At 42.0% G+C, this 26,424-nt stretch overlaps 2 protein-coding genes across 2 annotated transcripts; both read left to right on the forward strand.

The window, feature by feature from the left end:
- The first annotated feature begins 1,246 nt into the window (after nt 1-1,246).
- On the forward strand, nt 1,247-5,413 carry zc3h10 (zinc finger CCCH-type containing 10). Its single transcript, XM_080495633.1, has 3 exons — nt 1,247-1,390; nt 1,769-3,055; nt 4,446-5,413. Exons 2-3 carry the CDS (start codon nt 1,907-1,909, stop codon nt 4,956-4,958), a joined length of 1,662 nt encoding a protein of 553 aa, XP_080351759.1. The 5' UTR covers nt 1,247-1,390; nt 1,769-1,906; the 3' UTR covers nt 4,959-5,413.
- A 949-nt stretch (nt 5,414-6,362) lies between these two features.
- Nucleotides 6,363-25,992, forward strand: esyt1b (extended synaptotagmin-like protein 1b). The gene is made up of 52 exons (XM_080494947.1): nt 6,363-7,026; nt 7,957-7,998; nt 8,997-9,131; nt 9,236-9,309; nt 9,398-9,470; nt 9,615-9,704; nt 9,867-9,922; nt 10,030-10,150; nt 10,242-10,418; nt 10,632-10,714; nt 10,920-10,968; nt 11,805-11,894; nt 12,067-12,162; nt 12,658-12,729; nt 12,824-12,910; nt 12,997-13,146; nt 13,327-13,440; nt 13,553-13,729; nt 13,936-14,021; nt 14,097-14,145; nt 14,388-14,477; nt 14,557-14,652; nt 14,766-14,837; nt 14,926-15,012; nt 15,299-15,445; nt 15,708-15,814; nt 15,889-16,066; nt 16,153-16,329; nt 16,436-16,518; nt 16,887-16,935; nt 17,210-17,299; nt 17,467-17,562; nt 17,772-17,843; nt 18,181-18,267; nt 18,374-18,520; nt 18,613-18,743; nt 18,989-19,088; nt 19,172-19,266; nt 19,478-19,589; nt 20,732-20,908; nt 21,026-21,108; nt 22,107-22,155; nt 22,261-22,350; nt 22,486-22,581; nt 22,681-22,752; nt 22,844-22,930; nt 23,033-23,179; nt 23,284-23,426; nt 23,866-23,997; nt 24,090-24,192; nt 24,333-24,382; nt 25,235-25,992. Exons 1-52 carry the CDS (start codon nt 6,649-6,651, stop codon nt 25,260-25,262), a joined length of 5,472 nt encoding a protein of 1,823 aa, XP_080351073.1. The 5' UTR covers nt 6,363-6,648; the 3' UTR covers nt 25,263-25,992.
- The last annotated feature ends 432 nt before the right edge of the window (nt 25,993-26,424 follow it).

Genomic DNA, 26,424 nt, shown 5'->3' on the forward strand with positions numbered 1-26,424 from the left:
AGGTTGAATCACTATGACGGCTGGGTACATTCAGTTCTCTCTATATGTGAGTCATTATAAATTTAAACCTCCTCATATATCTTTTTATTATCACTTTTTCGGAACAAATTCTTCAGGCAGGACCATGCCGGGAAGGTGCACCTCCTTGATCCACTTTCTGCAGCTGGATTTTCTTTAGGCTCCCTGGTAAAATTCATACATATGCACACTTGCCTGTTTTTACTGTTAATAAACTTTTTTTTTTGTTTAGATTGCTTTAAATGTACATATTCATTAGCATGCAATACAACAGATTTAATGCACTAACATAACGTTAGCAATTCCTTCAACTCTATGTGTAGTTCATGCTTTTATGGCTTCATAATTTATGGCTTTGTAATTCACAATTCAGCCTTTTTCAGAGTGTAATTAACATTACGTACGCTATCCATATAATAATATAGCATAAAAGATGGGTGACCATTTATAAAAGCTAACTATTTACATTAGCATCAAACTATTTACAATTTCTGCTCTTGGGGTGTGTTTTTTTTTTAGCTAATTCACTTTAGTATTTTGTGGGGTTTGTATCTGTATAATCATTTAATAAAAACATAATTATTATTTATGATTATATTTACCTTTCCTTTTGGTCTTTTTAATGCAATTTCTTCAATTTTTTTTAACTAATAATTGTGGAATGTGGATAAACATTTATGGTCATACTGATGTAAACATCAGGACTTCCCATCAGTGAGAAAAACCAACACTTTTTTTTTGGCAAACTATACATTATAGTGCAGTGGTATTTAATAGGAAGTCCATCTTTCACAGAAACCTATTTAACCAATTTGGGGAGACTGTTGAAGGGAGTAATTATGAAATATGTGTTGTTTGGTCACTATATAATGCAACTGAACATATTTTAATGCAGGGGTGTTTCACACTCACTTTGGGGTATTTCAATAAATGTCCCTATTAACCAGTGGTTTCAAACTTATTTTAATCAGTGGCCCCAGAATCCAATTTGATTTCCATAAAGTCAGACTAGTAATAGTAGGGAAACGATCTTAAAGCAGTAATTAATGTACAATAGGTTGCAGTGAGTGAAACGTTCCACTCAATGTGTTCCAATGTTGATCGGTTGATGGCGGTGATGCGCCTTATCGTTGCGTGTGAAGCACCAATTGATCCAGAGAAGAAGATCGGCGTCTGTGTTGTTCTTCTTCGTTGGTTTTTTTGACTCAAAACGTCAAGAAATGTGGTAAACAACAGTGGAGCGGCCTCGAAGGAATCGACAAAAACAAAACAAGTCGGGATGCTGGACAGGAGGCGTCCTCGCAAGTCGTAGAAAAACGTATTTGCTTGGAGAATCACTCGTTTGGATGCAGCTCTTATGTGTATCGTTTTGGTAAGAGAGAACTTTAGCATGGAGTTCGTGCTAGCTGTGTTAGCTATTCTTCGCGTAGCATCGTTTCACGCCGTTTTTTTTTAATAACGTTTGGTGCAATTTTGTCCACTGGCAGACAGTCTTTACATTTATCTGAGGTGTCGTTTTTGTGTTTGTTTTCATCAAATCGACAGCTGCTGGTTCGTTTTATCTAATAATATGAACAATAACATCAGTGGTGCCTTTTATTTACACTGTTCCCTGTCACGTGTTTACATCTCGACTTCCACTCACGTCAACACTCCTCCTCTGCCTTACCTTTCATTATTTTATGAATATACATTTCCTCTGTTACCCCTGCAGTAGACGTCTCATCCTGTGTGTGTTTTTGTTTTGCAGATGGTCGGCCAGCAGGTTGCATTTCTCCAAGGACTAAAACAATTCTTCTGACCTGTGTATGTGAATGTTTGCCAGATCACGTCGACCGCCCTCTCATACACATGAGTGCTATTTTCTCCCTGAGCTGGGCCAAGCGCCATGCCTGACCGGGACAGTTCCTACCTGTCCGGTGGTGGTGGGAGCGGTGGTGGTCTTGGTGAGGAAGGCGGACCCGGGTCTGGTTTGACAGGCAGTTCTGCAGAGGGTCGAGGAGGCTCTGGGGGAAGTGTCGGAGCAAATCTCTCTGTCTCGGGGAGCATGGGTGGTTTAGGGGCCCTTGGGAACGGCAATGGTTGTGGCAATGGTGGAGGAGGGGGACAGGGCGCAGGGCTGCCATTGGATGGTGTCTGCAGGGACTTCATACGTAATGTCTGCAAGAGGGGGAAGCGCTGCCGCTTTAGGCATCCAGATGTCAATGAGGTGCCCGACTTGGGAGTGCAAAAGAATGAGTTCATCTTTTGCCACGACCATCAAAATAAGGAGTGTATGCGCTCCAACTGCCGCTTTGTCCACGGGTCTAAGGAGGATGAGGACCATTACAAGAAAACTGGAGAGTTGCCTCTTAGACTAAGAGGGAAAGTTGCAGCACGCCTGGGCTTGTCCCCCACAGATCTCCCCCATAGCCGGGCCGAGGTTCCCATCTGCAGGGACTTCCTGAAAGGAGAGTGTCAGAGGGGCAATAAATGCAAATTCCGGCATGTAAAAAAGGACTATGAATATGACTCTTCTCGGGTTGGGATAGGTGTTGGTATGGGGCCTGGTGCCAGTGGGTTAGTGAACGCAGCGGGAGGGATTGGCGGTGTAGGATCAGGTACTTATGTGGGAATGCAGGGACTTGTGGGAGCTGGCAGTGGAAGCACTGTGATGGGGACCGGCTGCCCTAGCTTGGGTGGGTGCAGAGATCCAGGAATGTCAGGAGTCGGGGGTGTAGGTGTAGGTGGCATTGGTGGTTGTCTGTCCATTAGTTCTTCAGGACAGCGACGCTACGACAGGAGCACGTGCTCGGTGTATGACCCATTTCTGGAGAGTGGGCTGTTTGACTCGGGCTCCCTGGAGGCGTCTATGGACCACACAGCTCTGCAGATGAAGCGGCGGCGGTTGGAAGGGCTTCGTCTGACTGACGGAAACACAGGCGGACACTATGAGCTGGGAGTCCAAGCCACCTTGGCACCTCGTCCTCTGGAGTACAGATTCCTCGAGGAAGAAAATTCCCTGTTGAGGAAGAGAGTGGAAGAGTTAAAGAAGCAGGTGAGAATAAAAAGTATTCCATAACGGAGTTGTCTAACCGCAAACAGCATTCACGTTGTATTTTGATACATACAGTGGTGGAAAAAAGTTTTCAGACACCCTTAATCAGTAAATTTTTTTTTTTTTTTACATAATATCAAATATAAATGTTGGCGGGGAAAACGGATTTTGTGTTGTGTAAAATGTGTGGCTGCATTACAGCCTCAGCTCCTCTGAGGTCATTCATTATGCGGTTTTCATCCCTGCACATGCAGATGAGGATGCGGCCATTTCTTCCTTTAAAGGGCCACATTTTGGTTTGTCTTCCAAGCTGCTTCTGCAGAGTGTATCCAACTGCTGAAGGACTGCATCTGCACTCCCTGGCTATCTGGCAGCAGCTTTGGCCTTCCTGACCGAGAATCTTGATCTTCAGGCTTGTTTCCTGCGTGCGGTTCTTTGCTGTAGCCATTTTTGTCTCTGAAGGACTTCAAATGTACTGCTTTTATATAGACACAAACAGGGCAACAAATTTTTTTTTATTTATTTATTTATTTTTAATATTTTTTAAAAAGCACAACCTTCATTAATGGATCACTGTTACCAAAGTGACATATAAGTCCAAATCTCTTATGTATTTTTATGAAACCAATCAATTTCAGTTTTAATGGCTTTGCGAGAGGATTTGTTGCACGTTTTGGTCGTAACTGTTCTAAAAGTAAACGCCCTTGACGACCTAAGAGTGATTTTTAATGTAATATTTCATAAATATGTGGGGTGTGTGGAAACCTTTTTCCACTGCTGAATAGTGGGATGATTGCTCACGAGTTCATACATCTGTAGGGAATGTTTCTTTTGATCTGATTACACTTGCAAGAACTTGCAAAGAAGATGAAGAAAATGAATTGGTATCACACCCTCAAGGTGTAATACTTTGAATACCAGAAATGTTGTATTTTTTGCAGTTACTGTTTTAAGTTGTGTGTAATTGTAAAAGTTTTGTTGCCGTTTGTCCACTTTTTAAATCATATAAGAAAACTTTAATCATAAGTAAATCACACCATAATTGAAACTCCATGTGGCCTATAAGCCTGAAATGGGTAAACAAGCCAAATGATTTTATTTTACACAAAGCCCGTCCAATCACCTCGTCATGTTTGCTTATTCAGTTAAAGACTTGAAATCCAATAAAACAAGGTTGATGCTGCAGATTATGAAAAAGGTATATTTAAGCAAAGCAACATTTATCTTTAAATATTATGAATCAGCTACATTAAAAGGACGATTGGATTTGAATGTATCAGATTAACTCCCACTAAATGTGGTTTTAAAGAAATGCATAGATTTGAGGAAAAATTTTAAATTTAAAATTTACTTCATGTATTTAATGACTGTCTCACTGTGTCTTCCTCAGGTTTCCAATCTCATTGCCACGAACGAGGTCCTCCTGGAGCAGAACGCACAGTTTCGAAGCCAAGCCAAGGTGATGACGCTTTCCTCCACTCCTGCACCCACTGAGCAGACTCTGGTGCCCCCTGTAGGCGCAGTGGGTTCCTACAACCACAGCATTGCCCAGACCCACACCACCCTGAGCAGTGCCGGACTTCAGCCCCGGCCCGTCACCCAGCAGGACCTGGTAGCTCCCAGCGGGGCCCCCGCGGCTCCTCCCACCAATGCAGCCCCGCCCACAGTGCCCCCGCCACACCTCAACCCCGAAATCACTCCCCTCTCAGCGGCCCTCGCACAGACCATCGCTCAGGGAATGGCGCCCCCTGTGTCCATGGCGCCTGTGGCGGTATCGGTTGCTCCGGTAGCAGTGTCCATGACGCAGCCTATGCCTGGCATCACCATGAGTCATGCCACCACCCCCATGGTGTCGTACCCCATTGTCAGTCAGAGTATGAGGATCACAACGTTGCCACACTGAATGAAAAAAAAAAAAAAAAGGAAAGGTGCTTTCACACCTGTTTCGTCCGGACCCAAGTTCGTTTCAGGGATGGTCCGCTCCGTTTGGGCAGGCGTGAAAGCTCCCCTGGACTCTTGAATTCTTGGTGTAGATTTATTTTAAAAATAGATGGCGTGTGATTCACACCGCACACCAGTGAGAGCACTGAAACACAGACTCGTGTTTCCACCAGATGGCAGAGTGAATATTTGTCTCTTCTTGCAGTTATGTTCTATGGCAACAGCAAGGATTTTAGTTTCTTTTTTTTTTTCCAATTTCAGTCATATGTGAAGTCATACATGTCGAGACCATTTCTGAGACTGTTGTTCTGTTCATGATGTGGGCAAATGAAGATTTTTGTCTTTAAAATTGTGTTCTCATGTAAAGTTACTTTGGTTCTTTGCACATTTACTGGAAGAAAAAAACCCTCAAATGAAGCCTGTCTCTTTGTTTTTGTCGACTTTTTGCTCATTGTTCTATTAATGCAGCTAAAATACAAAATGGCACAGCGAATTAGCAGGAGAGAAATTAGCATCCATTGTCTTAACGGTTTTTGAAGGCACTTGCATGACAATCTGAATCCTTTTATTATCATTATGGACATGCTTCCATACACAACAAAACTGGAGCTGGAAGTCCTGACTTTCAGCAAAGAGTAAAAGGCATAAAGTAGAATTTGAAGAACGTAAACATCTTAGAACTGATATTGAGTTCACACAGACTGAATTGTGTTCAGATCTGAGCTCTGCGGCCTCATTGTCACCTTAAGCACCAGTTCTTCTACTCTGAAGGTAGGATTGGGGTTTTTTTCGAGCTGCAGAATCATTCGGAGGAAATAAGACCACACTGGTATCGCAGGTATAATCCAAAAACCAGGTTTGGGTTGGTAAACACCCCTCACACACACAAAAAAACCCATCTTGCTTGGGTGGATGGGAGGAGTCACACCGTGCAAACATTCGAATAATCTGTTTCTTCTGAAGCCTTATATCCGTGTTGCTCTGTAAACACGTTGGTACCAGTTGAACCACAGTGCTGGGAGGGACTTCTGGCCGTGGCCTGCGCGCTCACAGTCCTTCGGGATTCCGGGATGGAGGAAAATGCTCCGTCTGCTGTTTTAAAACAAACCGCTGCAGCACAAATAGTTGTCCTCCATTGAAAGTATTTGCTCGGGGTTTAACTGGGGCTCAAACAGACGTGCATTATGAGCACAGCGCCAGGGGAGGAAAAAATTCTCAGTAAATTTGGGTAACTGCGACTTTAAAACTACTTCCACTAATTAGATGGTTTGACGCAACAGCGAACGAGAGAAAGAGAGGAGGATGCTTCTTTTCTTTTTTTTTCTTTTTTGTCCCAGTGGGCGTGTTTTCATCCAGCTAACGGGACTGGACTGAGCAGCACAACTTGCAGGCGGCCAGTTCTCCTCCAACACCCGTGTTTTTATTCCTCGGTGCGTCGATAATCGGTACGTTTAGTTGAGCGATAGGATGAGACGCGGACGGGCGGCGCAATAGAGGCGGTACGAGCAAGAGCTGAGGTACATTTCACGGGCTTGGGACATGGATTGTTAAAAGTCAACCGTGAAGACAAATCAATCCACAGTTTAGAATAGAGTTTGTGTTGTTTTGGGTTTGTTTGTTTTTTCCGTTTGTTGTCGGCGGAAGGTTGCGCTATGCAGGACGAAAAGCCGGATCCGAGTGAGCCAAAGTGCGCACAGAGTCCGAGCGCAGGCGACGCGGAGAAGAAAGCTCTGCGCGCCGTTGAGGAGGAGGAGGAGGAGGCAGGACGCACCAAACCCCGGGGCATCAGCGCCGTGGCCGTGCTGTGGACGTTTGGGAAATGCCTCGGTGCCTTGCTCCCCGTCTACCTGGCTGGTTACTACCGGGTCAGCACCAGCCTGCTGGTGTTCGGGATGATGGTCTACACCGGGTGGAAACATGCCCGAGAGGCCAAGGAGGCGCGCCTCAAGTCAGCCATACAGCTGCTGACCGACGAGGAGGAGTACACGTCCACGAGGGTGTCCAGAATCAAACGAGATCTCCCCGCATGGGTAAGGAAAAGGGGCGACTTCACAGACGGATGTCCCCATTGTTACGGTCATCTTTCCTCAGGCCTCTCTGACCTTGAATAACCCTGAGCTCCATCCACCAAGCACACCCAGCGTCCTGGAGTGGACCGACATATTGTAAAGGATGTTATGGGGATTATTCCCACTCCAGCTCAGCCATTATTTACTTTTAGACACATTTTCCAGTTTACACTTGTCAGTAATAAACTCTTTAATAGCTTTGTAATCTATGAGATGAAGTGTGTTTTTCTTATTTGTTTCCTTTACTTTATCCTTCCTACATTTCCACTTGCACTGTTGTGAAACTCGTTGTCTATATGCATGAGTTTTCAAACTAAAATGTCATGGTGCAACACTTAAGCCTTTACATTATGGTGCAACTGTAGCTAAAGATGGCAGGTCAATGAGTAAGAAAAGTAGACAACATGCACACAAACATCCTGACAGTAAATGCAGGTAAAATGGAAATGCTGCAGCCCACAGGGGAGTGTTTTGACTCAGAACATCTGGCCACACCCAAATCAGGTTCCTGTGGGTTCCTCTTTCACTGAATGATTTTAGTGACTGCATGCGTAACTCGAGGGCGGCTGGCAAAACAGGGACGCCGCCATATTGTTCATCATGTGAAAACCTTGAATATAGCTTTGTAATAAGTTTCAAGCACTGAATTTGCAAACCTAGTTTTTCAGATGAAGTCACTGCAAAGTGTGATATTTCAGTAGAAATTGGCTTTATAAACATTGACTTTAATTTTGGAGATAGCCCTCCAGTATAAGACTTGGTGGAAAAGTACAGGTACAAAATCAGCAGTTATTAATGAATCTAAGGCTAAATCATTTCCCTGAGTGTTGTGTGTTACAAAGCTTCATACGTTTTAAGAGAATGTGCCTGCATTGTGTTTGTTTCCTTCAGGTCAACTTCCCAGAGGTAGAGAAGGTTGAATGGCTGAATAAGGTAAACTACTGTATAATTGATCTTTGCTTCCCTTCGTCATCGACTACCCATTCCACTCTTAACTCAGCAAACAAACATTTGTCGACTCAATAGCTCAGCTGTTGTGGTGATGGACACTTGTTGGTGTGTGCTAAGTTAATAGCCGCTGTTAGCAGATGGATGGCTGTGGCTGCTGCTGTCGCCGTGTTCCACAAAGGCTCCACCTCCAGTAGTGCTGCCACTGCTGCAGAGAGCAGGCCCAGGGCCAAGCAATCCTCTCAACATTTCCATTTCATTGCAGGCTGACAGGAAGGAGGAGGAGCTGCTTGGCCTCACCAAACTAAATAAAACTGCAGCTGTAGTTCCGCCCCTTCTTCCTTTGCTCCTGTCGCTCAGAGAAACTAAGCCACGAATATGGACACACAGAAATAAAAGTGTTCATGCTTTGCAGGGCCACAAGATCTGAGCGTCACAGCAGACAAAGGAGAGTTTGAGGTTGAATACTCAAGGGGTGGTCAGCAGATTTCCTTGTTCAGGCTTCAGCAGCCACAGAAGCAGACGACTGATGACTCACTCCCCACCAATGCTCAGGGCTCTTTTCTTTTTCTTTTTCTTTTTTTTACAGTCACAGAAAGGCATAAACAAACAAGGCCTCCACTTTTAGATTCTTTCCCAGTAGGATTGAATCGATGTCCAGACAAATGTACGTAGCAGCCATTATGCCTTGTGAAAAGTGGGACATTGCTGCATAGCCAGCATAGATTTCATGTGTCCTTCAGTATGCAAAGACCCAAATAAGACTAACAGCTGCGGAGGTTCGACTGGCTCCAGCTGTCTCTGTCATTCCTTTGTTCTCACTCGGGGAAACCAAGGCGTCTGACAGAAAGCTTTGTTACTGCGTTGCTGAAACATTAACTCAAAGCGGTAGCTTTTTATTGCATCCTTGAGAAGGAAACAATGACTCTTACTTTTGTCACACATGAAAGCATCCAAAAGCATTTTCTTGTCGGACTCACCAGGTACTACAGCAGGTGTGGCCCTTTGTTGGCCAGTATCTGGAGAAGCTCCTGGTAGAAACCATCGCTCCATCCATCCGAGCCTCAAGCACCCACCTCCAGACCCTCAGCTTCACCAAAGTGGACATGGGAAACAAGGTGATGGCAGAATAAAAACTGCACTGAGACCTGGTTGTAACCCTCCACACAACTAACAGCAGTACTCCATAGTGTTCTAACGATTGCGCTTCGGTTTGTTTCAGGCCATGAAGGTTGTTGGGATCAAGGCTCACACAGAGAATGACAAAGGACAAGTCCTGCTGGATCTGTATATCAGGTGCCTTGTGATATTGTGCCTTTGGTAGTTGGTTATACATTTGAGAAGTATTTTTTCATCAGTGATATTTCTGTCTGTGTGTCCGTAGCTATGTTGGCAATGTAGAGATCAACGTAGAAGTAAAACGGTACTTCTGCAAAGCTGGAGTCAAAGGAATACAGGTGTGTCCTCTCAGCTAGCTTTCAAAGTATGCAACAGCATTTCTTACAAAAGACTTTAACTAAAAGGAGTGTTCGATTTGGGATTAACTGCCTCTCTGTCTTAAGCAATAATTTCACAGACATCCTCTGTCTCTCTGTCATTAGCTGCACGGGATGATGCGGGTGATTCTGGAGCCACTGATTGGAGATGTGCCCATCGTGGGTGCAGTCACTATGTTTTTCATCCGTCGGCCTGTACGTCCTTGCACTCGCTCTCGATCTGTCCTTTTCTTGGTGCACCACCAACCCCCATGTTTGTGACTATCACGCGTCGCAGTGTACGGTTGTGTGCTATTGATTTCTCATCAACCCTGATTGATTTCAACTGGGCATATGTCCTGCCTTCTCGTCTCTCAGAAACTGGACATCAATTGGACAGGATTGACTAACATGCTGGACATTCCTGGGTTAAAGTGAGCAGTGATAAACATGATAAACATAAATCCAATTGCATTGTTACTGACTTTTTTTTTCTTCCATTGTACATTATGTATCCTGTACATTTTACCCTTCATTACAGTGTCATGTCAGACAGCATGATTATGGATGCCATTGCCTCCTTCTTGGTTCTTCCCAACCGCCTGGTGGTTCCCTTGGTTCCTGGCTTGCACGTCGCCCACCTTCGTGCACCCTTGCCCAGGGTAAAGCCCTCTATATGCTCCTACAGATCCAGATTAATATCACACCATATCTGAGGACACAGCAGTATCTTACCCTCTCTTTCTTTGCCAGGGTGTGGTGCGTATTCATCTCCTGGAAGCAGAGAACCTGGCAGCGAAGGACAACTATGTTAAGGGGGTCATTGCTGGCCTGTCTGACCCCTATGCCATAATCCGGGTGGGCCCGCAGACCTTTACCTCTCGGCATGTGGATAACACAGACTCTCCCAAGTGGGCTGAGGTGTATGAGGTGAGGCTCAAGGAGACGGTTTTGTGCCACACCTCCACACGGTGTATTTGTGTCTTTGTGTCTGTTTTCCATTGAGGCATTCCAGTCCGTCATTTCACCTTCTTTGATGCTGTTGGAAACAACGAGATTCATTCCCCTTCACCAGGCTGCAGCCAGCTTCCATACATGACTCTGTGTCAGTCCTCATGTCCTTATGTGTGTCCTGTACATCAGGTTATAGTCCATGAAGTGCCTGGTCAAGAGTTGGAGGTGGAGGTATATGACAAAGACCCAGACCAGGATGATTTCCTGGGCAGGTACAGACGCATACTTCATGTCTCTTGTCTGTCTGTGTTGAATGTCACAATTTCACTTTTCACCTTTCATTCTCACATTTCATGAACAAAGGGAAGAGTTACAGTATTTTTAGTGTTTTCTCTGATTTCTCTCTTTTTGTTTTCAGTACTACGTTTACTCTGTTATATCTATTAGTAAATCTGTCTTGTTTGCTTCCTCTTTTAGGACCAAACTGGATTTGGGTATTGTGAAGAAATCAATAGTTGTGGACGATGTAAGTGAACCATTGTTGTTGTTTGTGGTACTGTGTGCATTACCATTTAAGTCAAAGTCATGTGTTTTATTGCATCAATGATGGGGAAAAAAAAGATCATGTGCTGATTATCTAATTATTCCACTGTGTTATTGTAATGATGTCATATGATTGCACAGTGTGGTGGCATGACTTGTACTACGTGACTGAAAGCAGCTCCTTTAAACTTTGTGGAATTTTGTCTAAAACTTGATGAAATCTGACTGTAATTTATTTTCCGAAACTGATTGAGGAGATTAATCTTGTGCTGAGAATCTCTAGCCGATGCTATGCAGCACAAGTTTATTCTATTCAACTTTGTTCATGTGGCACAAGGCTTACAGAGGACATAACATTTTTCAGGGCAGCAGCATCATTGAATAGTTATCTGTGTTGTCTCCTCGAGAGATATTCAGGGAATGTAGGTCACCCACACTTTGGAGGAACTCCAAGTCTGGTTCATAATTAGTGTTGTTATGTGGGTTTGAAAAATGGACTTGATCCCCAAAATATGTGCTCCAGCTTTTGGCTGAAGTCTGTAAATGAAAAAAACAAAAACAATACATAATTATCTCAAAACTACAATAAGTGTTTTCTGAAATTTTGAAAATTAATAATTTGCCTACCACCTGGTTGCACTTCTGGTGTAAATTTGTGTGCAAACCACAACATAAGAGACAAATAAATAATATTGAACAAAAGGAAAATATGGAAACTGAACAATTTTAGAATAATGAGTCACTTGTCCTGTTCATATCTCTCACTGCCTCACATGTTATAATGCTCATATTTTTTTTTTTGTTGCTCTATCTTTCCAGTGGTTCACTTTGAAAGATACCCCCACTGGACGGGTTCATTTCAGACTGGAGTGGTTGGCCTTGCTGCCGAATACTGAGCGACTAGAACAGGTCTGATCTTCTCGTTTCTACTTTCAACACATTTCTCTGGATTTTCAAAATGTATGGATATATATATATATATATATATATATATATATATATATATATATATATATATATATAATATACCTCTCGTAATGTGAAAACATGATTATTGATTGATTAATTGATCTTTGCCTAGATCCTGCAGAGGAACGAGAGTGTCACGAGCAAGACAGCCGACCCCCCGTCTTCAGCCATCTTGGTGGTTTATCTGGATAAGGCTGAGGCACTTCCTGTGAGTCAGATACCTCTACCCTCTCTGCCCACAGTCGTGCTGCACTCAGAGCTCCTTCCTGCGTGTGGTTAAACTGGGGCAGAACTGCAACTGCCGTCTGTCTCGCATACCACATATTTGTTACTTTAGTCCCCGACCTCAATCACTGTGTGTGTGCATGCGGCTAACTTTATCTGGGTGCTTTCAAGCACACATGCTTCTCTGCCAGTTTCGGCCGTCACGTTGCATTGAAAGGAGAACAGCAGTGACTGAATCCATGGAGTCAAACAGTCTTTGCAGATTAATGCTTCCTCGTTTGCCTCGTGGTCATTGTGGTACTTCTTGCCAGTTATTTGTGCGTTGCTATGGTAACTTTATACACACTATTATTCACATCAACCACGTGTTGCCAGAAAAGCAGATAAGTCTATTTATTTCTCCGCTCCTGGTTACAAAATGTCCCTGTTCGTATGCCTCACTGTGTAAACACACTGGTCTGCCAACTGTATCTTTTAGATGAAGAAGGGGAACAAAGAGCCCAATCCCATGGTGCAGTTCTCTGTGCAGGACATCACAAGAGAGAGCAAGGTATATCTGCTGGAATCTTCCCTTTCGTTTGTCTTTCATTGATTTCTTTTTCATATGGTCATGGTTTTGTTTTGTTTTTGTTGTTTTTTTTTAGACTTGTTACACAACCATCAATCCAGAGTGGGAGGAAGCTTTTACCTTTTTCATCCAAGACCCAAGCAAACAAGACATAGATGTTCAGGTAATAGCTTTTATTACCAAAACTGCAGCACAAAGAAACCCCATAGGCCCGTTGTCTTATTTCAAAACGTCGTCAATCTTCATTAGGTGAAAGACGCAGACCGCGTGCAGACGCTGGGCAGCCTGACCATCCCTTTGTCCCGTCTGCTGTCCAGCTCTAATCTCTCTTTGGATCAGTGGTTCCAACTGGACAACTCTGGATCTGCCAGTCGCATCTACATCAATGCGGTTCTCAGGGTGAGTGGCAGAACAATACATTAATTTGTCTTACCTTGCAGTGTGTCATGATTGGAAATGTTATGAAAAAAATAACCGCACTGTCAGCAGTTATCAATTATATCATAAATTATATTCTTCTTTTTTGACATCTTCAATTCCTTTTGAGTGTTTTTTCTCATTTTTCAAACTCCAACAAAGGTCCTGTGGTTGGATGAGGAGCATATTGCATCAGATGTGTCGTCTAATCTGGCAGCTGGGTCGTCCAAACAGCTGCCACAGCAGACCTCTCCTCATCCCAGCTTTGCCACAGAGGTATTGGTGGACATGCGCTCATTTGTTTCTAATCTGGAAAGGGTTTGACTATTTGCATAAATGTTTTGAAGCATTTCTCTAATTTTCCATTTGAATCTTGATTATTTCCCAGGGCCTGCTTAGAATCCACTTGTTGGCAGGTCAGAACCTTGTTCCCAAAGATAACCTGATGGGAGGCATGGTGAAAGGGAAGAGTGACCCCTATGTGAAGATAAATATTGGGGGTGAAACATTCACAAGCCATGTGGTCAAGACCAACCTTAACCCCGCCTGGAATGAGATGTATGAGGTAAATAAAAGTGAATTTTGAAACTTCAATTTGAGGTTGCAGGTGTTTTTGGGGACTGTAATGCAGTGATGAGGCTGATCATGTGTGGAGTTTGCATGTTCCTCCTGTGCTTGTGGATTGTGGATAAAGTGGATTGAAGATGAATGGATGTTTTCAGGATTGAAACGAATGAAGATCCCTTTGAAATGTGTGGCTTTTCCCTTTAGGTGATTTTAACCGAACTTCCAGGCCAGGAGCTCCATGTGGAGGTGTTTGATAAAGACATGGACATGAAGGATGATTTCATGGGCAGGTAATTATTTGCAAGTGAATTAAAAGGTTTTCTGAAAAGATAATACATCCTGATGTCAAATGTATCATCCCACAGGATGAAGATCGGTCTGAAGGACATCATTGAATCTCAGTACACTGATCAGGTGAGAAGATGCTCAGATTTGCTCAGGTATTTCTGTGATTGCAATTAAAGATCAAGTTGACTTAAGTGTCTCATTGTCAAATAATCTTCAGTTTATTGTCATCCAGATGTATTTGTGTTCTAGAAAAGACAGTAGCTTTGCAATATTGCTTTAAAAATTACCTGTCGAAGTGTTTATGTGTGTCTGTGTTTCTCGTTGGGAATGCAGCAACATTAAAGTGTTTTTTCTCTCTTTCTCTTCAGTGGTACACTCTCAACGATGTGAAATCAGGCCGACTTCACCTGGTCCTGGAGTGGGTCCCAACAGTTCCAGAATCAGACCAGCTGGATCAGGTCTGTATTCCTACGCTACGCTGAAAACTAATGAGCTGTTCTTATTTCTTATTAATCATGTTTTTTCATGGGTCTTCAGGTTCTTCAATTCTACTCCAAGCAATCTTTTCAAAACAAGACCGTTCCCTCCGCAGGCCTGTTGTTTGTGTATGTGGAGCAGGCAGATGGTCTCCCAGTGAGTCATTCAACGACACTGTAAACAGAATGTGATTACAAGATTACCAGAAAAAAGATTAGCACTTAACTTTTGGATGTACAGTCAGAGTTGCTTCCTGTTCACTTCCACAGGTGAAGAAGAGTGGAAAAGATCCAAAAGTAGGAGCTGAGATTACTCTTGGAGAAATGTCTCGTAAAACCACAGTAAGGCGACAGAGCTCATCCATTAAGATTGTGAAAATAAATATGACACACCATTGTTTCATCAATGCTTACTTCGTCTGTTCTTCAGGTATGTGATCGCACAACATCACCCAAGTGGAATGAGGCATTCTGCTTCCTGGTTTCTGATCCCAGAGAAGATATTGTTGTCATCAAGGTAAAACTGAAATACAGCATATAGAATTAACCAGACGTATCTGTCATATAGGTGGAAAAACATCTCAAGAGATTACTAAAGACTGATTAGCTATTTGTGATGACATTTAGCTGCTGATTTCTATATGGGACAGGATTCTATGTTCATCTCACTCAGAACTTAGATATAGCAACTGCCACAATAACTAGTACAATGTAAAGTGTTCATAATAAAAGTCTAAAAATGACCAAACTATCATGTTTTACAGCAAATTCTCCTCTACTAACAGTCAAATGAATTTGTTCAGCTCTCCCACAGCTGGACTCTGCCCATTGGTTCCCTGGTAGTTCCCATTAAAGAGCTGCTGTCTGAACCGAAGCTGGTCCTGGACCAGTGGTTTCATCTGGACGGAGCCTCACCCCAGAGTCAGATTTTGCTGAGGGCTGAACTCAAAGTAGGAGACATACGCATTGTCCATGTTTCAGACTCTCTTATACCGTCCATAAATTAAGCATACATGGTAGTTTATAAGTGAGTGAACAGATGTATATTAAACTTGCTTAAACCTCAGATCTGTTTTGAAAACTCACATCAGTTTCATCTCTGTGTAATTTTGTCCTGGAAATTAGTACAGTTGCATTTATATAAATGTTTGCCTTAAGGACTGTAATGATGATGTACATGGTACAATGGTAATCATATAAACCTAATTACAGATGCTGATTCCTAGCAAATGCCCCGGTGCCTCTGATAAGTCTAAGGTCTCTTCAATACCCGATCCTTCCTCTGCTCAGCGGAAACAGGAGACGGACACAGGGCTGAGGTGAGGTTCATTATCTTGCAGTTTTTCATATCTCTTCAATTGGACTCATTGCATCGTATTGACTGTGTTTCCAGGTCCAGTTCAGTGGACACTCCTCCTGTGGAGACTATTGTCCCTTCAGTGGCGTTGCATGAAGATGTGAGTGTGAAGGAAACGGCAGCCGATGTGGCTGAGGAGGAAGTCGAGGAACCACCGAGTCCTGCCGTATCACTTCCTCCTCACACTTCTCCTGACCTCAGCTTTGCTAGTGAGGTAACATCACAGGAAGAGCAGCCTGTCATCGTAAACATGATTGGATGTAATTGAAATATTTCACAGTTGCGTATCCATCTCTATAGGGGCTGCTGAGAATCATCCTCATGGAAGCCCAGAATCTGGTTGCCAAAGATAATAAGATGGGCGGTATGATTAAGGGCAAGAGTGACCCTTACGCCAAGCTCAACGTCGGAGAGGTCACGTTTAAGAGTAATGTGATCAAGGAGAATCTGAACCCCACCTGGAATGAGATGTATGAGGTAATAGGTGCAGTTTGTGGAGGTGAAACGTCCAAAAGTGATTTTACTGAGAAATCTGTAAGGGTAAGAAATCTTTCACCCCCCCCCCCCCCCCCCCCCCCCCCAGGTGGTGCTCCGGCCTCAGTCAGGACAGGAGGTACAAGTGGAGCTGTTCGATAAAGACATGGATCAAGATGATTTTCTGGGCAGGTGAGGACAAATGGGAGCATTTGCATTTGTTCAGCAATAACTGCCGCACCCCTCATGTCTTAGCCATCATTTCCACAGAATAGTATTTTATAGACATATGGGGTTACTGATTTAGAGAGGAAAGGAATGAATCGATGAATGAAAGAAAAAGCTTCAGACATTGGTCACTTGAGTTTGAATAAATTGCTTGAATACAGTTTGATGGATGTGGTTATGATGCCGTAATACAAAGCAGCATTTATTGTTTCTAAATGATTGTGTATCATTGAGTCTTACTGCATTATAAATCATTTGGTTTTTTGGGTTGTTTTTTTTTTACATTTTGTGGGTGTCATCGCGTGAATTTATTTCTTTACTGTCCTTTACAGGTTCAAAATCAGCGTGGCAGATATTATCCGCTCTCAGTACACAGACCAGGTGGGTGTTCCTGTGCACATTTTTTTGTGTTGTTTCATGTCTTGGTATGCGTCTGAGTGTTAAACATTGTCCTGTGAGTGTCTTGTTTGTAAATTGTCACATTGACTTGCCCCGGGACTGCAGATGCGAATTGGCCTCCGGCTAAATCTGGTACAATGCATCAAATGGCAACATTTATGTTAAATTGTACACGGTCCCTTTTAAATAAATAAATGAAATGAAAAAAAAAAAACGTGTGTTCATGTGACTCACTGTGTTAATCCCTCTGTTTCAGTGGTTTTCCCTGAATGATGTGAAGTCTGGTCGGGTCCGTCTCATACTGGAGTGGGTCGCTGCAGTGTCACATAATGACCCTCTGGAACAAGTTAGTGTAGCTTATATCATCTGTTAATGTTTCTTTTCTCATCGTATCAATTCTAATAATAATTTGTATTGCATAAGTCTTGCCCATCAACTGTTATCTGCCTGGACCATTGTTCTAATCAGTGATGAGTCACTGTGATCTGTTGTCCATTTGTTTCTCTGCTGCAGGTAATGCAGCTAAGTGCTCTCCAGTCTTACAACAACAAGGCTGTTCCCTCTGCCGCTCTGCTGTTTTTGTACCTGGACAGAGCACACTCACTGCCTGTGAGTCCTTTGTAATTATGTTTGCTGTGAAACACCATTAGTTTTATAGTTAACTCAAAGTTATGAAGGAAGTCACTGTCCCTCTTGTTAAACCCACTAATACAATGATCTGAATTGAGTGTATTTGTTGACCGGTTATGACTTGCAAATCATAATTGTTAAAAGTGAAAGCAAACTGTTAATGTGACATTATGTGTTTCTGTGTCTAGTTTAAGAAAAGTGGAAAGGAGCCCAAGGCCGCAGCTGAGCTTGTTTTTGGCAACACAACCTATAAAACCAAGGTATGGTGTGGGTAAGAGACAAGTAGAAAACACTCAACTTCTATGAACAACATCTTTATCAATATGATGATGGTGTATGTCTGCTTCAGAATTTCTAAGAAGCAGTTGCAGTAATCGCATAATTTTATTGAAAACCTTTGTGAACAGCTTTTATTTCCTCTTTGCCTCTGTGGAAATATGAACTTTGACTCCCCCAAGTGGTAGAATTTAAAACGAATAACAGCAAGACTGCAGTATTATTATACAGTATAAAATACCAATTAAAATGTATTTGTGACGTGTAATGTTTTGCCATTAATTCCCTCCATTCAGTGTGACTCCTCTTTCATTTTTCAAGGTCTGTGATCGCTCCAGATCGCCGCAGTGGAGCGAGTCGTTCTACTTTCTGGTTCGTGACCCCAACGAGGAAATGATCATACTGAAGGTGAATAAATTACATCAAGGTGCTCGTTAAAAATATTTCCATTGTATTTCATCAGCAGTGACTTTTCAGGTGGCACTACCCAGTAAATGTCTCCTGATATCTGCAGCTGTCCAGTGCGTGGGACCAGCCAATGGGCTCACTGGTGCTTCCTGTCAGAGAGCTCCTCGCTGAACCGCAGCTTGTTGTGGATCAGTGGATGCATCTGGATGGAGCTTTGCCTGAAAGTGAGGTCCTCCTCAGGGCTGAACTCAAGGTATGTCAGCGTAACTGTCAACCCAGGTGGTCAGAGCCAGTGTGATAGACATAAAACGGAGATAAATGACTGTAAATTTTCATTTATAACAGATTCTCGACTCAAGGATGACTGACGTCCCTCAGCCGTCTGCTTCAAAGAGTGAAGAGGCGATCGTTCCCACTGAGGAAACGTTCAGAGCAGCTGATGAGGAGGAAAACAGCTCAGAGCTGCCAACACATGAGTGAGTCACTTTGCTCTGATACACATGATGATTTACCTGAGTGTGTATTTATAATTCAGAAACCATATCAACCAGTTGTGTTTAAGAAAACATTGGCAGTACGTTTGAAATACAAATACATACAAAGAGATACTCATATTTCATTTGTGCTTGTTTTCTCAAAGTTCAGTAAATATAAAGGAATGTATCTCTGTTTGTCAATTTGGCTGTAAAAACATTTTTGTAAGATTCTGGTGTGTTATCAGGTTCGCAGCGTCAGACGATCCTGCTGCTCTCACAGAAAGCGATGCCCCTGTTGAACCAGCTGCTGCTCGTACTGCGCTCGATTCTTTCCCTGCTGCTGCGGTGAGTCACATCATACGCAGGTCAGCTGATATTATGGCTCATTGGTCTCTTTCCATCTTTATAATCTGAGGTCATTTCTGCAGCAGGAGGAAGAGCCCAAAAATCAAGATTGGTATCAAACACAGCGGCAGACAGCTGGTAAAAGAGACTTTGAACCAGAAAAAATGCACACAAAAAGGTGAGCGCCACATAAACAAGGCTGCTGCTGTATTTCTTTCTTATTGCCACCAAGTAATATAATAATCGTGTGTGTGTGTGTGTGTGTGTGTGTGTGTGTGTGTGTGTGTGTGTGTGTGTGTGTGTGTGTGTGTGTGTGTGTGTGTGTGTGTGTGTGTGTGTGTGTGTGTGTGTGTGTGTGTGTGTGTGTGTGTGTGTGGGTGGGTGTGTAGTGCTGGTTTAGACTCTCTGGCTCACACCACAGTGACAGGACTTCCCACTGTAGAGGTCGCAGTGACCCCCAAACCCCCACAAACAACCCCCGCGCAGAACTTTGGTGAAGAGGTGGGTTTGGTTTTACTTTTATATGTGAATGTTTTATTAACCATCATTAAAACGGGCTCCACAACATCATTGTCGAAGTGGGTCTAAATACATAATTAAGGCAGAATAAAGGAAATGTATAATTTATTTCACTTCATTATTGAAATATATGCAGTCAGACACAACAGTTAATTAACATTCTATTAGACTGAATAAACAATTAAATCGAAAGTGTTTTTCCCTTTTACTTTGAGGGTTTAAAACTAAGTGCTGCAGGATTTCAGCCTGTTTCAAGTAACAAACACAATTATCCAGTTATGTTCCTCGGACTTTTGTTTTAAAATGCTGTGTAAAGTTCTGATTGCAGCTCATGCTGCAGTTTTGGTAGATCTGATGAGAGGTTTATTGAACGTCTGAAAGGTCTCTGTGTTGTAAAAGGTAAAAACTCAGTCTGCGTTAAAAATTTACGATATCTAGAAAATGATAAACCAATCAGAAAACAGATATAATGCTTTGTGCCCAGATACTTGTCATTACGATCGTCACCTGGAACATTTTATTGATAAAAGACTTACTTCAGATATAGGAAATGTTTCACCCTTTGAATTTAATTAAAATGTTTAAAGTACTGCTTTAACCACACGAAACAATAATGAGCTGTTAACAGACGTGGTACTCCAGTGTAACCTATGGGAGGCCTCCAGAAGCTGAACTTCACCTTTATAGAAACGCACATGTCCCATCTGCTTACTTCAATCCAGTTTTATTTTTATTTAGGTTGGACACACATACATTTCACTGTGTTCTTAAGTAATATCGATGGCTGTGTTGCATTGGCATTTTCCAGTTATCCATAGAAAAATTGTCCTTTTGGATGCTGCTGAGTCCTTCCAGATAAACTGACGGATAAAAGACGATGTATCTGAGCTGGCTACAACCACATATAAGAAATGTAGGCATTTGATGAAAAAATACTGGATCCTGCTACACATTTGAGTGACCATCCCTAATTTAAGTTATAATTTAAAAAAAGGGGGTGAAAAGAGGGCAAATTTCAGTTTTGTATACAATATATATATATATATATATCTTTTCACCCCTTTGCCATGACGCTCTTTTAATTGCTCATGCATACTGTAACAATTGCTCTGGTCCTCCTGTAGGGGGTGCTGAGGATTCACCTCCTAGAGGCCCAGAATCTGGTAGCAAAGGACAACCTGATGGGAGGCATGGTGAAGGGCAAGAGCGACCCGTATGTCAAGATCAACGTGGGAGGGGCCTCGTTCAAGAGCCACGTTATCAAAGAGAATCTAAACCCAACGTGGAATGAAATGTATGAGGTAGGCATTTTGCGGGTTAAAGGGCCACATTTACCTCATATTCAACACATCTCCTCGTTTATTGTAAGAAAACAACTTTTGAAATGTGTTTTTGCTTTTTTGTTTTGTTTTGAACAGGTTGTTTTGACTGAGAACAGCATCCAGGAGATCAAGTTTGAAGCATTTGATAAGGATTTAGATTCTGATGACTTTTTAGGAAGGTGTGTAATCGTGTCTATATCCTGCAAGATGTTCCTGGTATTAACAACAATCCTCTTATGACAACTCAACTTGACTCAACCTACTGAAAGGAATCAATATAAAAACAATCCTTTCAACATTTCATAGATTATTCACATTCCTGTTATTTTTCATTTCCATTCAACTATAGAAATGATAATATACAGAATACACAAAGACATCTCCAAAAATGACAATATACCTTTTAAAAGTTGTTTTGTCAGTCTGTTTTTTAATCTCAAGCTTTTTAGTTTATATTTTATGACTGCTGAAATTACTGTGATTAAGATGGCCATTAAAATATATTTTTTTAAAAACCTGCTTTCAAATATCTAATATTTTGACACACTTCCCAGGCGCATCTCAAATAATTTGAATGTCGTGAAAAAGTAAAAAAAAATTTGTCAGTCATTTTAGAAAGTGAAACTGTCATTTTATATAGATTTATTACTCATAGAGTGAAATATTTCAAGCTTCTATTTCTTGTAATTTTGATGATTATGCCTTACAGATAATGAAAGCCTAAAATTCAGTGTCTCGTAAAATTAGAATATCGTATAAGACCAATCAAAGAAGGTTTTTAAGCACAAATGTCAGGCTTCTTAAAACTATGTTCATTTCCATGCACTCAATACTTGGTTGGGGAAACCAGAATAATCAAAATTACAAAAAACATAGGCTTGAAATATTTCAATCTATGTGTAATGATTCTATATGATATATGAGTTTCACTTTCTGAAATGACTGACAAAAAATATTTAACCTTTTCATGATATTCTTAGACTTACACTTTCAATGTTTAGAATTGTAAAAACCTGTACTACAATGTAATAAATTCAACTACAGACATTCCACTGTTTGAATTACATTATAGGAAGAATGAACCTGCCCAGGGTATTCTATTCTTTGAGATGAAAGTGTGTCACAAGAGGATTCCTCCACAAGGAGGTTATAAACCAGATTCTGCTCCTGTTCACAGATTCAACATCAAGCTGAAAGAGGTTGTCAGATCACAGTACACAGACCAGGTTCGTCACCGGGAAGTCTAAAGTCTCACCTTGTGATCTCTGAACTCTGCTCTGTGCCACTTCTTTTTTATGACACTTCTCTAACTGTTATTGCCCTCGTTGCAGTGGTACACTTTGAACGATGTGAAATCGGGGCGTGTTCACTTGATCCTGGAGTGGGTTCCTAAAGTGTCTCTCTCAGACAGGCTTGGTCAGGTGAGCCCTGGACTCAGTCGCTGCAGCCTTGCAGCCTTAAGTTAACACATTTGTGTCCGACCTAATTTCCAAAGCCGTCCAGTTACATTCCGACAAGCAACACAATTATCTGATGAGCTGTGCTTCATGCCACAGGTGCTGCAGCTGCAATCTCTGCAGTCTTTCCAGAACAAAGCGCTCCCCTCTGCAGCTTTGCTCTTTGTCTATATACAGGCAGCACATGCATTACCTGTAAGTTATCTATACTTCACTCACATTTCCTTTACACACAGCAGTACCTACAAAGCATTGAACCCATGTAGCTGAAATACTTGTCTTTTGACTGAGCAGCTGAAGAAGAGTGGAAAAGAACCCAAAGCAGGAGCTGAACTTACTCTGGGTGAAACAACTTATAAAACCAAAGTGAGTTGATGCACCTATTCTCAGTGTTACAAGGACTTTTTTATTTTAAATTGCAAGAGTCATATGTTTTTTTTTTATCATGCCTCCTCAGCTGTGTGACCGCAGCACCAGTCCTGAATGGAATGAGCCTTTCTACTTCCTCATCCATGATCCTAAACATCAGATGCTTGTAGTGAAGGCAAGACATTTATATATATAGAGAGATTTTTTTTTTTTCCCCAAGCTGTTACAATATTCCCATTTTCATTGTTCGACAAGCTCATCCTCTTTTCCATCACAGCTGTCCAGCGGCTGGGACCAGCCGATGGGATCTCTGGTGGTTCCCGTCTGGGAGCTTCTCTCAGAGCCACAGCTTCTCCTGGACCAGTGGTTTCCTCTGGATGGAGCCTCGTCTGACAGTCAGCTCCTGCTGAGGGCTGAACTCAAGGTGATCGCATGTGACGGGCAAACGTACGGTCAGGCTCTTCAAGCGTTTCGCCTCCAGCTAAATGGTTCTCACTCCTGCTACTATTCTGAATGGATTTTCAACAGATTCTGGATTCCAAGATGGTCGATCTGATTGATTCAGGAGCTCTGCCCTGTGCGGCCTCTGGGTCAGGAAACGGGCAGGTGAAGTTGTCTCTCTCGTACGCCGCACGGGAGAGAAAGCTCACCGTCGTCGTTCACGCCTGCAGGTGTGTGTTGGTGCTGAAACGTGTCTGATGACATGTATTATTATCTGAGGCAGAAGGTGAAACAAAACACTCAGAGACTCTGCGAGATGAGGCTCAGCAATAATGACATGTTCTCCGGGCAGTAAACAGGAGTTTAGTGAAATAGCAACACTCAAGGCCACAGCTTTGACCAGTGCTAACGGTCTGCCCAGTGTGCAGCACAAAGAGAGACGGCAGCTTTTTAAGTAGAACACAATTAAGAAGCTTATAACTGTCACTCGTTTCATTGCAGTAATGAGTTACGAACAGTGTGACTATATAAAGTATTATTCATAAGATTGCTTAAAAGTAGAGAATCCTGGAAGAATATAACTACTGGTACTTTGAACACACACACACACACCCTTTTTTTGTTTGTTTTTTTCCAATTTTGAAGATTTGCTCTTGTGTTTTCACACAGAGGTCTGTTGTCTCAGAGCAAAGACGGAGTGGACAGCTACGTCTCCATCATGCTGCTGCCAGACAAAAGCAAGGCCACCAAGAAAAAGACTGCTGTGAAGAAAAGAGATCTCAACCCAGAATACAATGAGAGGTATTGCTTCCTCAGGTCTGTGCAGGATTCAGCGTCCACGCGTGTCTCCGCTGCTCATTTCCTCGTCGCGTTTGTCGCCACTGTCTTTAAAGGTTCGAGTATGATCTGCCTGCGGAAGAGGCTCGATTCAAGCGTCTGAGTGTGTCGGTGAAAAATAACTCGGCCTCTTTTAGAAGCCGTGACGTCATTGGACAGGTTTGTTCTTATTCTTCTTCCAAGCGTGACTTTATGTTAACTGGCATTGATTGCAGGAGGGTGTTTCCACCTTAAATTTAACCAAGGACTCAGAGAACTGCTGCTTATTGAGATGCTGACTAGATGTTGTTGTTGTTCAGGTGCAGATTGAGTTGGCGGAGGTGAACCTGACCTCTGGAGTCACAGAATGGTGAGATCTTACGTGTTACAATTTGCAAAACATTATACGTATTATTAAACAAAAATGGTACACTTTGGCCTATTCAGATTAGATCCAACACCTTTCACTTCAATATAAATGCTAGAACCTTTTTTTTAAATGAACTATTGAAGCACAGAGTCATCAATTGGAATAATGCAAATATGTTTACTCAGTGCTGACTTGAGAAGTGGCTTAAAAACATTGAGCAACAACCTGCATTGGTAAGAACACACTGTAGTGATGCCACTAATTTTGGCAGTAACAGATTAATGTTACCAAACATATAACGTACTTCCAGTTACCGTAATCTCTGTCTAAAAGTTGCTTTCCCCGCACAGGAATACAGTTGAGCTGCTGTGTTTTTACTTCCTGTTCACCGAACCAACTTGTTGAAGTTATTGTCATGAGTTGTTCTTCAATAAGCTCCTAATTGCTGGTGCAGAGGGCCCTGTTAGTCCTAAATCAACCTTTAGGCAACAGAATAGACTGTTGAATTAACTTAAAATGAACATCAGCTTTTGAGGCTGCATTACCTGTGATAAATAAGCTAAAATCCTTTCATTTCTCTTTGGTTGCTGCTTTTCCTCATTGCAATTACCTCTTAAATCACTTTTTACTTTGATTTTATATCAAGAACAGACAGCATCCAGAATATCAGCTAAATATAATGACTGAATCATAATAAATGGGCAATAAGATTATTGTCAAATGTCAGAATGTTGTTCTGGTGGACGTGTGTGTACATTATTGTTACTTGAGCTTTTCCTTTACATTTGTTTTCTCCTCTGTGTGTCATTGATGTTTGGTATTATTCCATCTTCGTCGCTCTGCTTGTTTCAGGTTCACTCTGAGAGACGAAGCTGAATAGTCGTTCAGCTTGCAGACGGCCTGTGATGAAAATCTGAAAAGCAGTCAACTTGCGACTGCTGCTGCTCACACGGATGCCTTCTCCTTTTCCACTAGCTTGTACCGTGGTGCCGATGTTGCAGCCTGACCTACGTTCACGCAGCTCCCTCTGTACAAGCACGTTGCACTATTCTATATATCTTTGCACCCACCAAAGATTAGCAGGCTGAAGTATCTAAGTAGACAAGGACAACTGTAGGTTGCATATGAAGACATTTTCCGACAAGTTAAAGGTAAACAAGACAGGAAAATATGACGTTTGTCTAAATCTTGTGTTTTGTTCCGGGTTTTTTTTTTGCTTTGTTTTCACCTAAGTTTTCCAAGAACATTTTTAATATGAAGGTTTATCATTTTGAAAGGCAGTAACATGTTTTACATTCTGTTCTTTTGTAACGTTTTTGTTTTGTGTTTTTCATGAATTCATGGCCATATCAGTATTTAGGGTTGTGTTTTACAAAAGGCTTTTAGCAGAATGCTCATGTATTTCACAGCAGGTTATCACATAGCTTTTGACAGTGCCTTTTGGAAGACCGAAGACTTTTTTTTTTGTTGTTTCTTTGTTTTTTAAGACATATTTGTTCCACCTCATCTCTGTTATTTTTGATGTTTGTGTATATTTGGAAAGGTTGGAGAGCAGATTGGATATTGTTTGCTGAAAGATGGTAACAAAAATAAACAGATTTTGCACATGTCAGTATTTGTGTCTTTGCAACCCGTTCACTTCATTCATGATTGTTTAGTACACTTTTTATTTCCATGTTTACAGTGCATTTTCTTACATTCACATCATTTTCTTTACTGGTTTCCGTCAGTTAATGTAGATTATTCAAAAGAGTCACCAAAGTGAAAATTAAGTGGCGAAGAAAATGGATGTATTTGTGAATGAATGTGACCTTCTATACTTGTCTGTTGAGGCTTGTAGAAATGTATTAACAAACCAAGTTTTGATGGATACTCAGTATGGTTCATCAGTGGGAGTTTTATTGTTAAAATGTATTATTGTTCTGTGTTTGTACATGGTAACATTCAACTGATATATGCACTCTAAATAGAGCCCAGTTTTATATAACAATATTGTCTGTTGATGTGAGGACATCATTGCAAATGCACACAAATACACTAGA

The sequence above is a fragment of the Blennius ocellaris genome (genome assembly GCF_963422515.1).
Source record: "Blennius ocellaris genome assembly, chromosome: 4".
Taxonomy (NCBI): Eukaryota; Metazoa; Chordata; class Actinopteri; order Blenniiformes; family Blenniidae; genus Blennius; species Blennius ocellaris.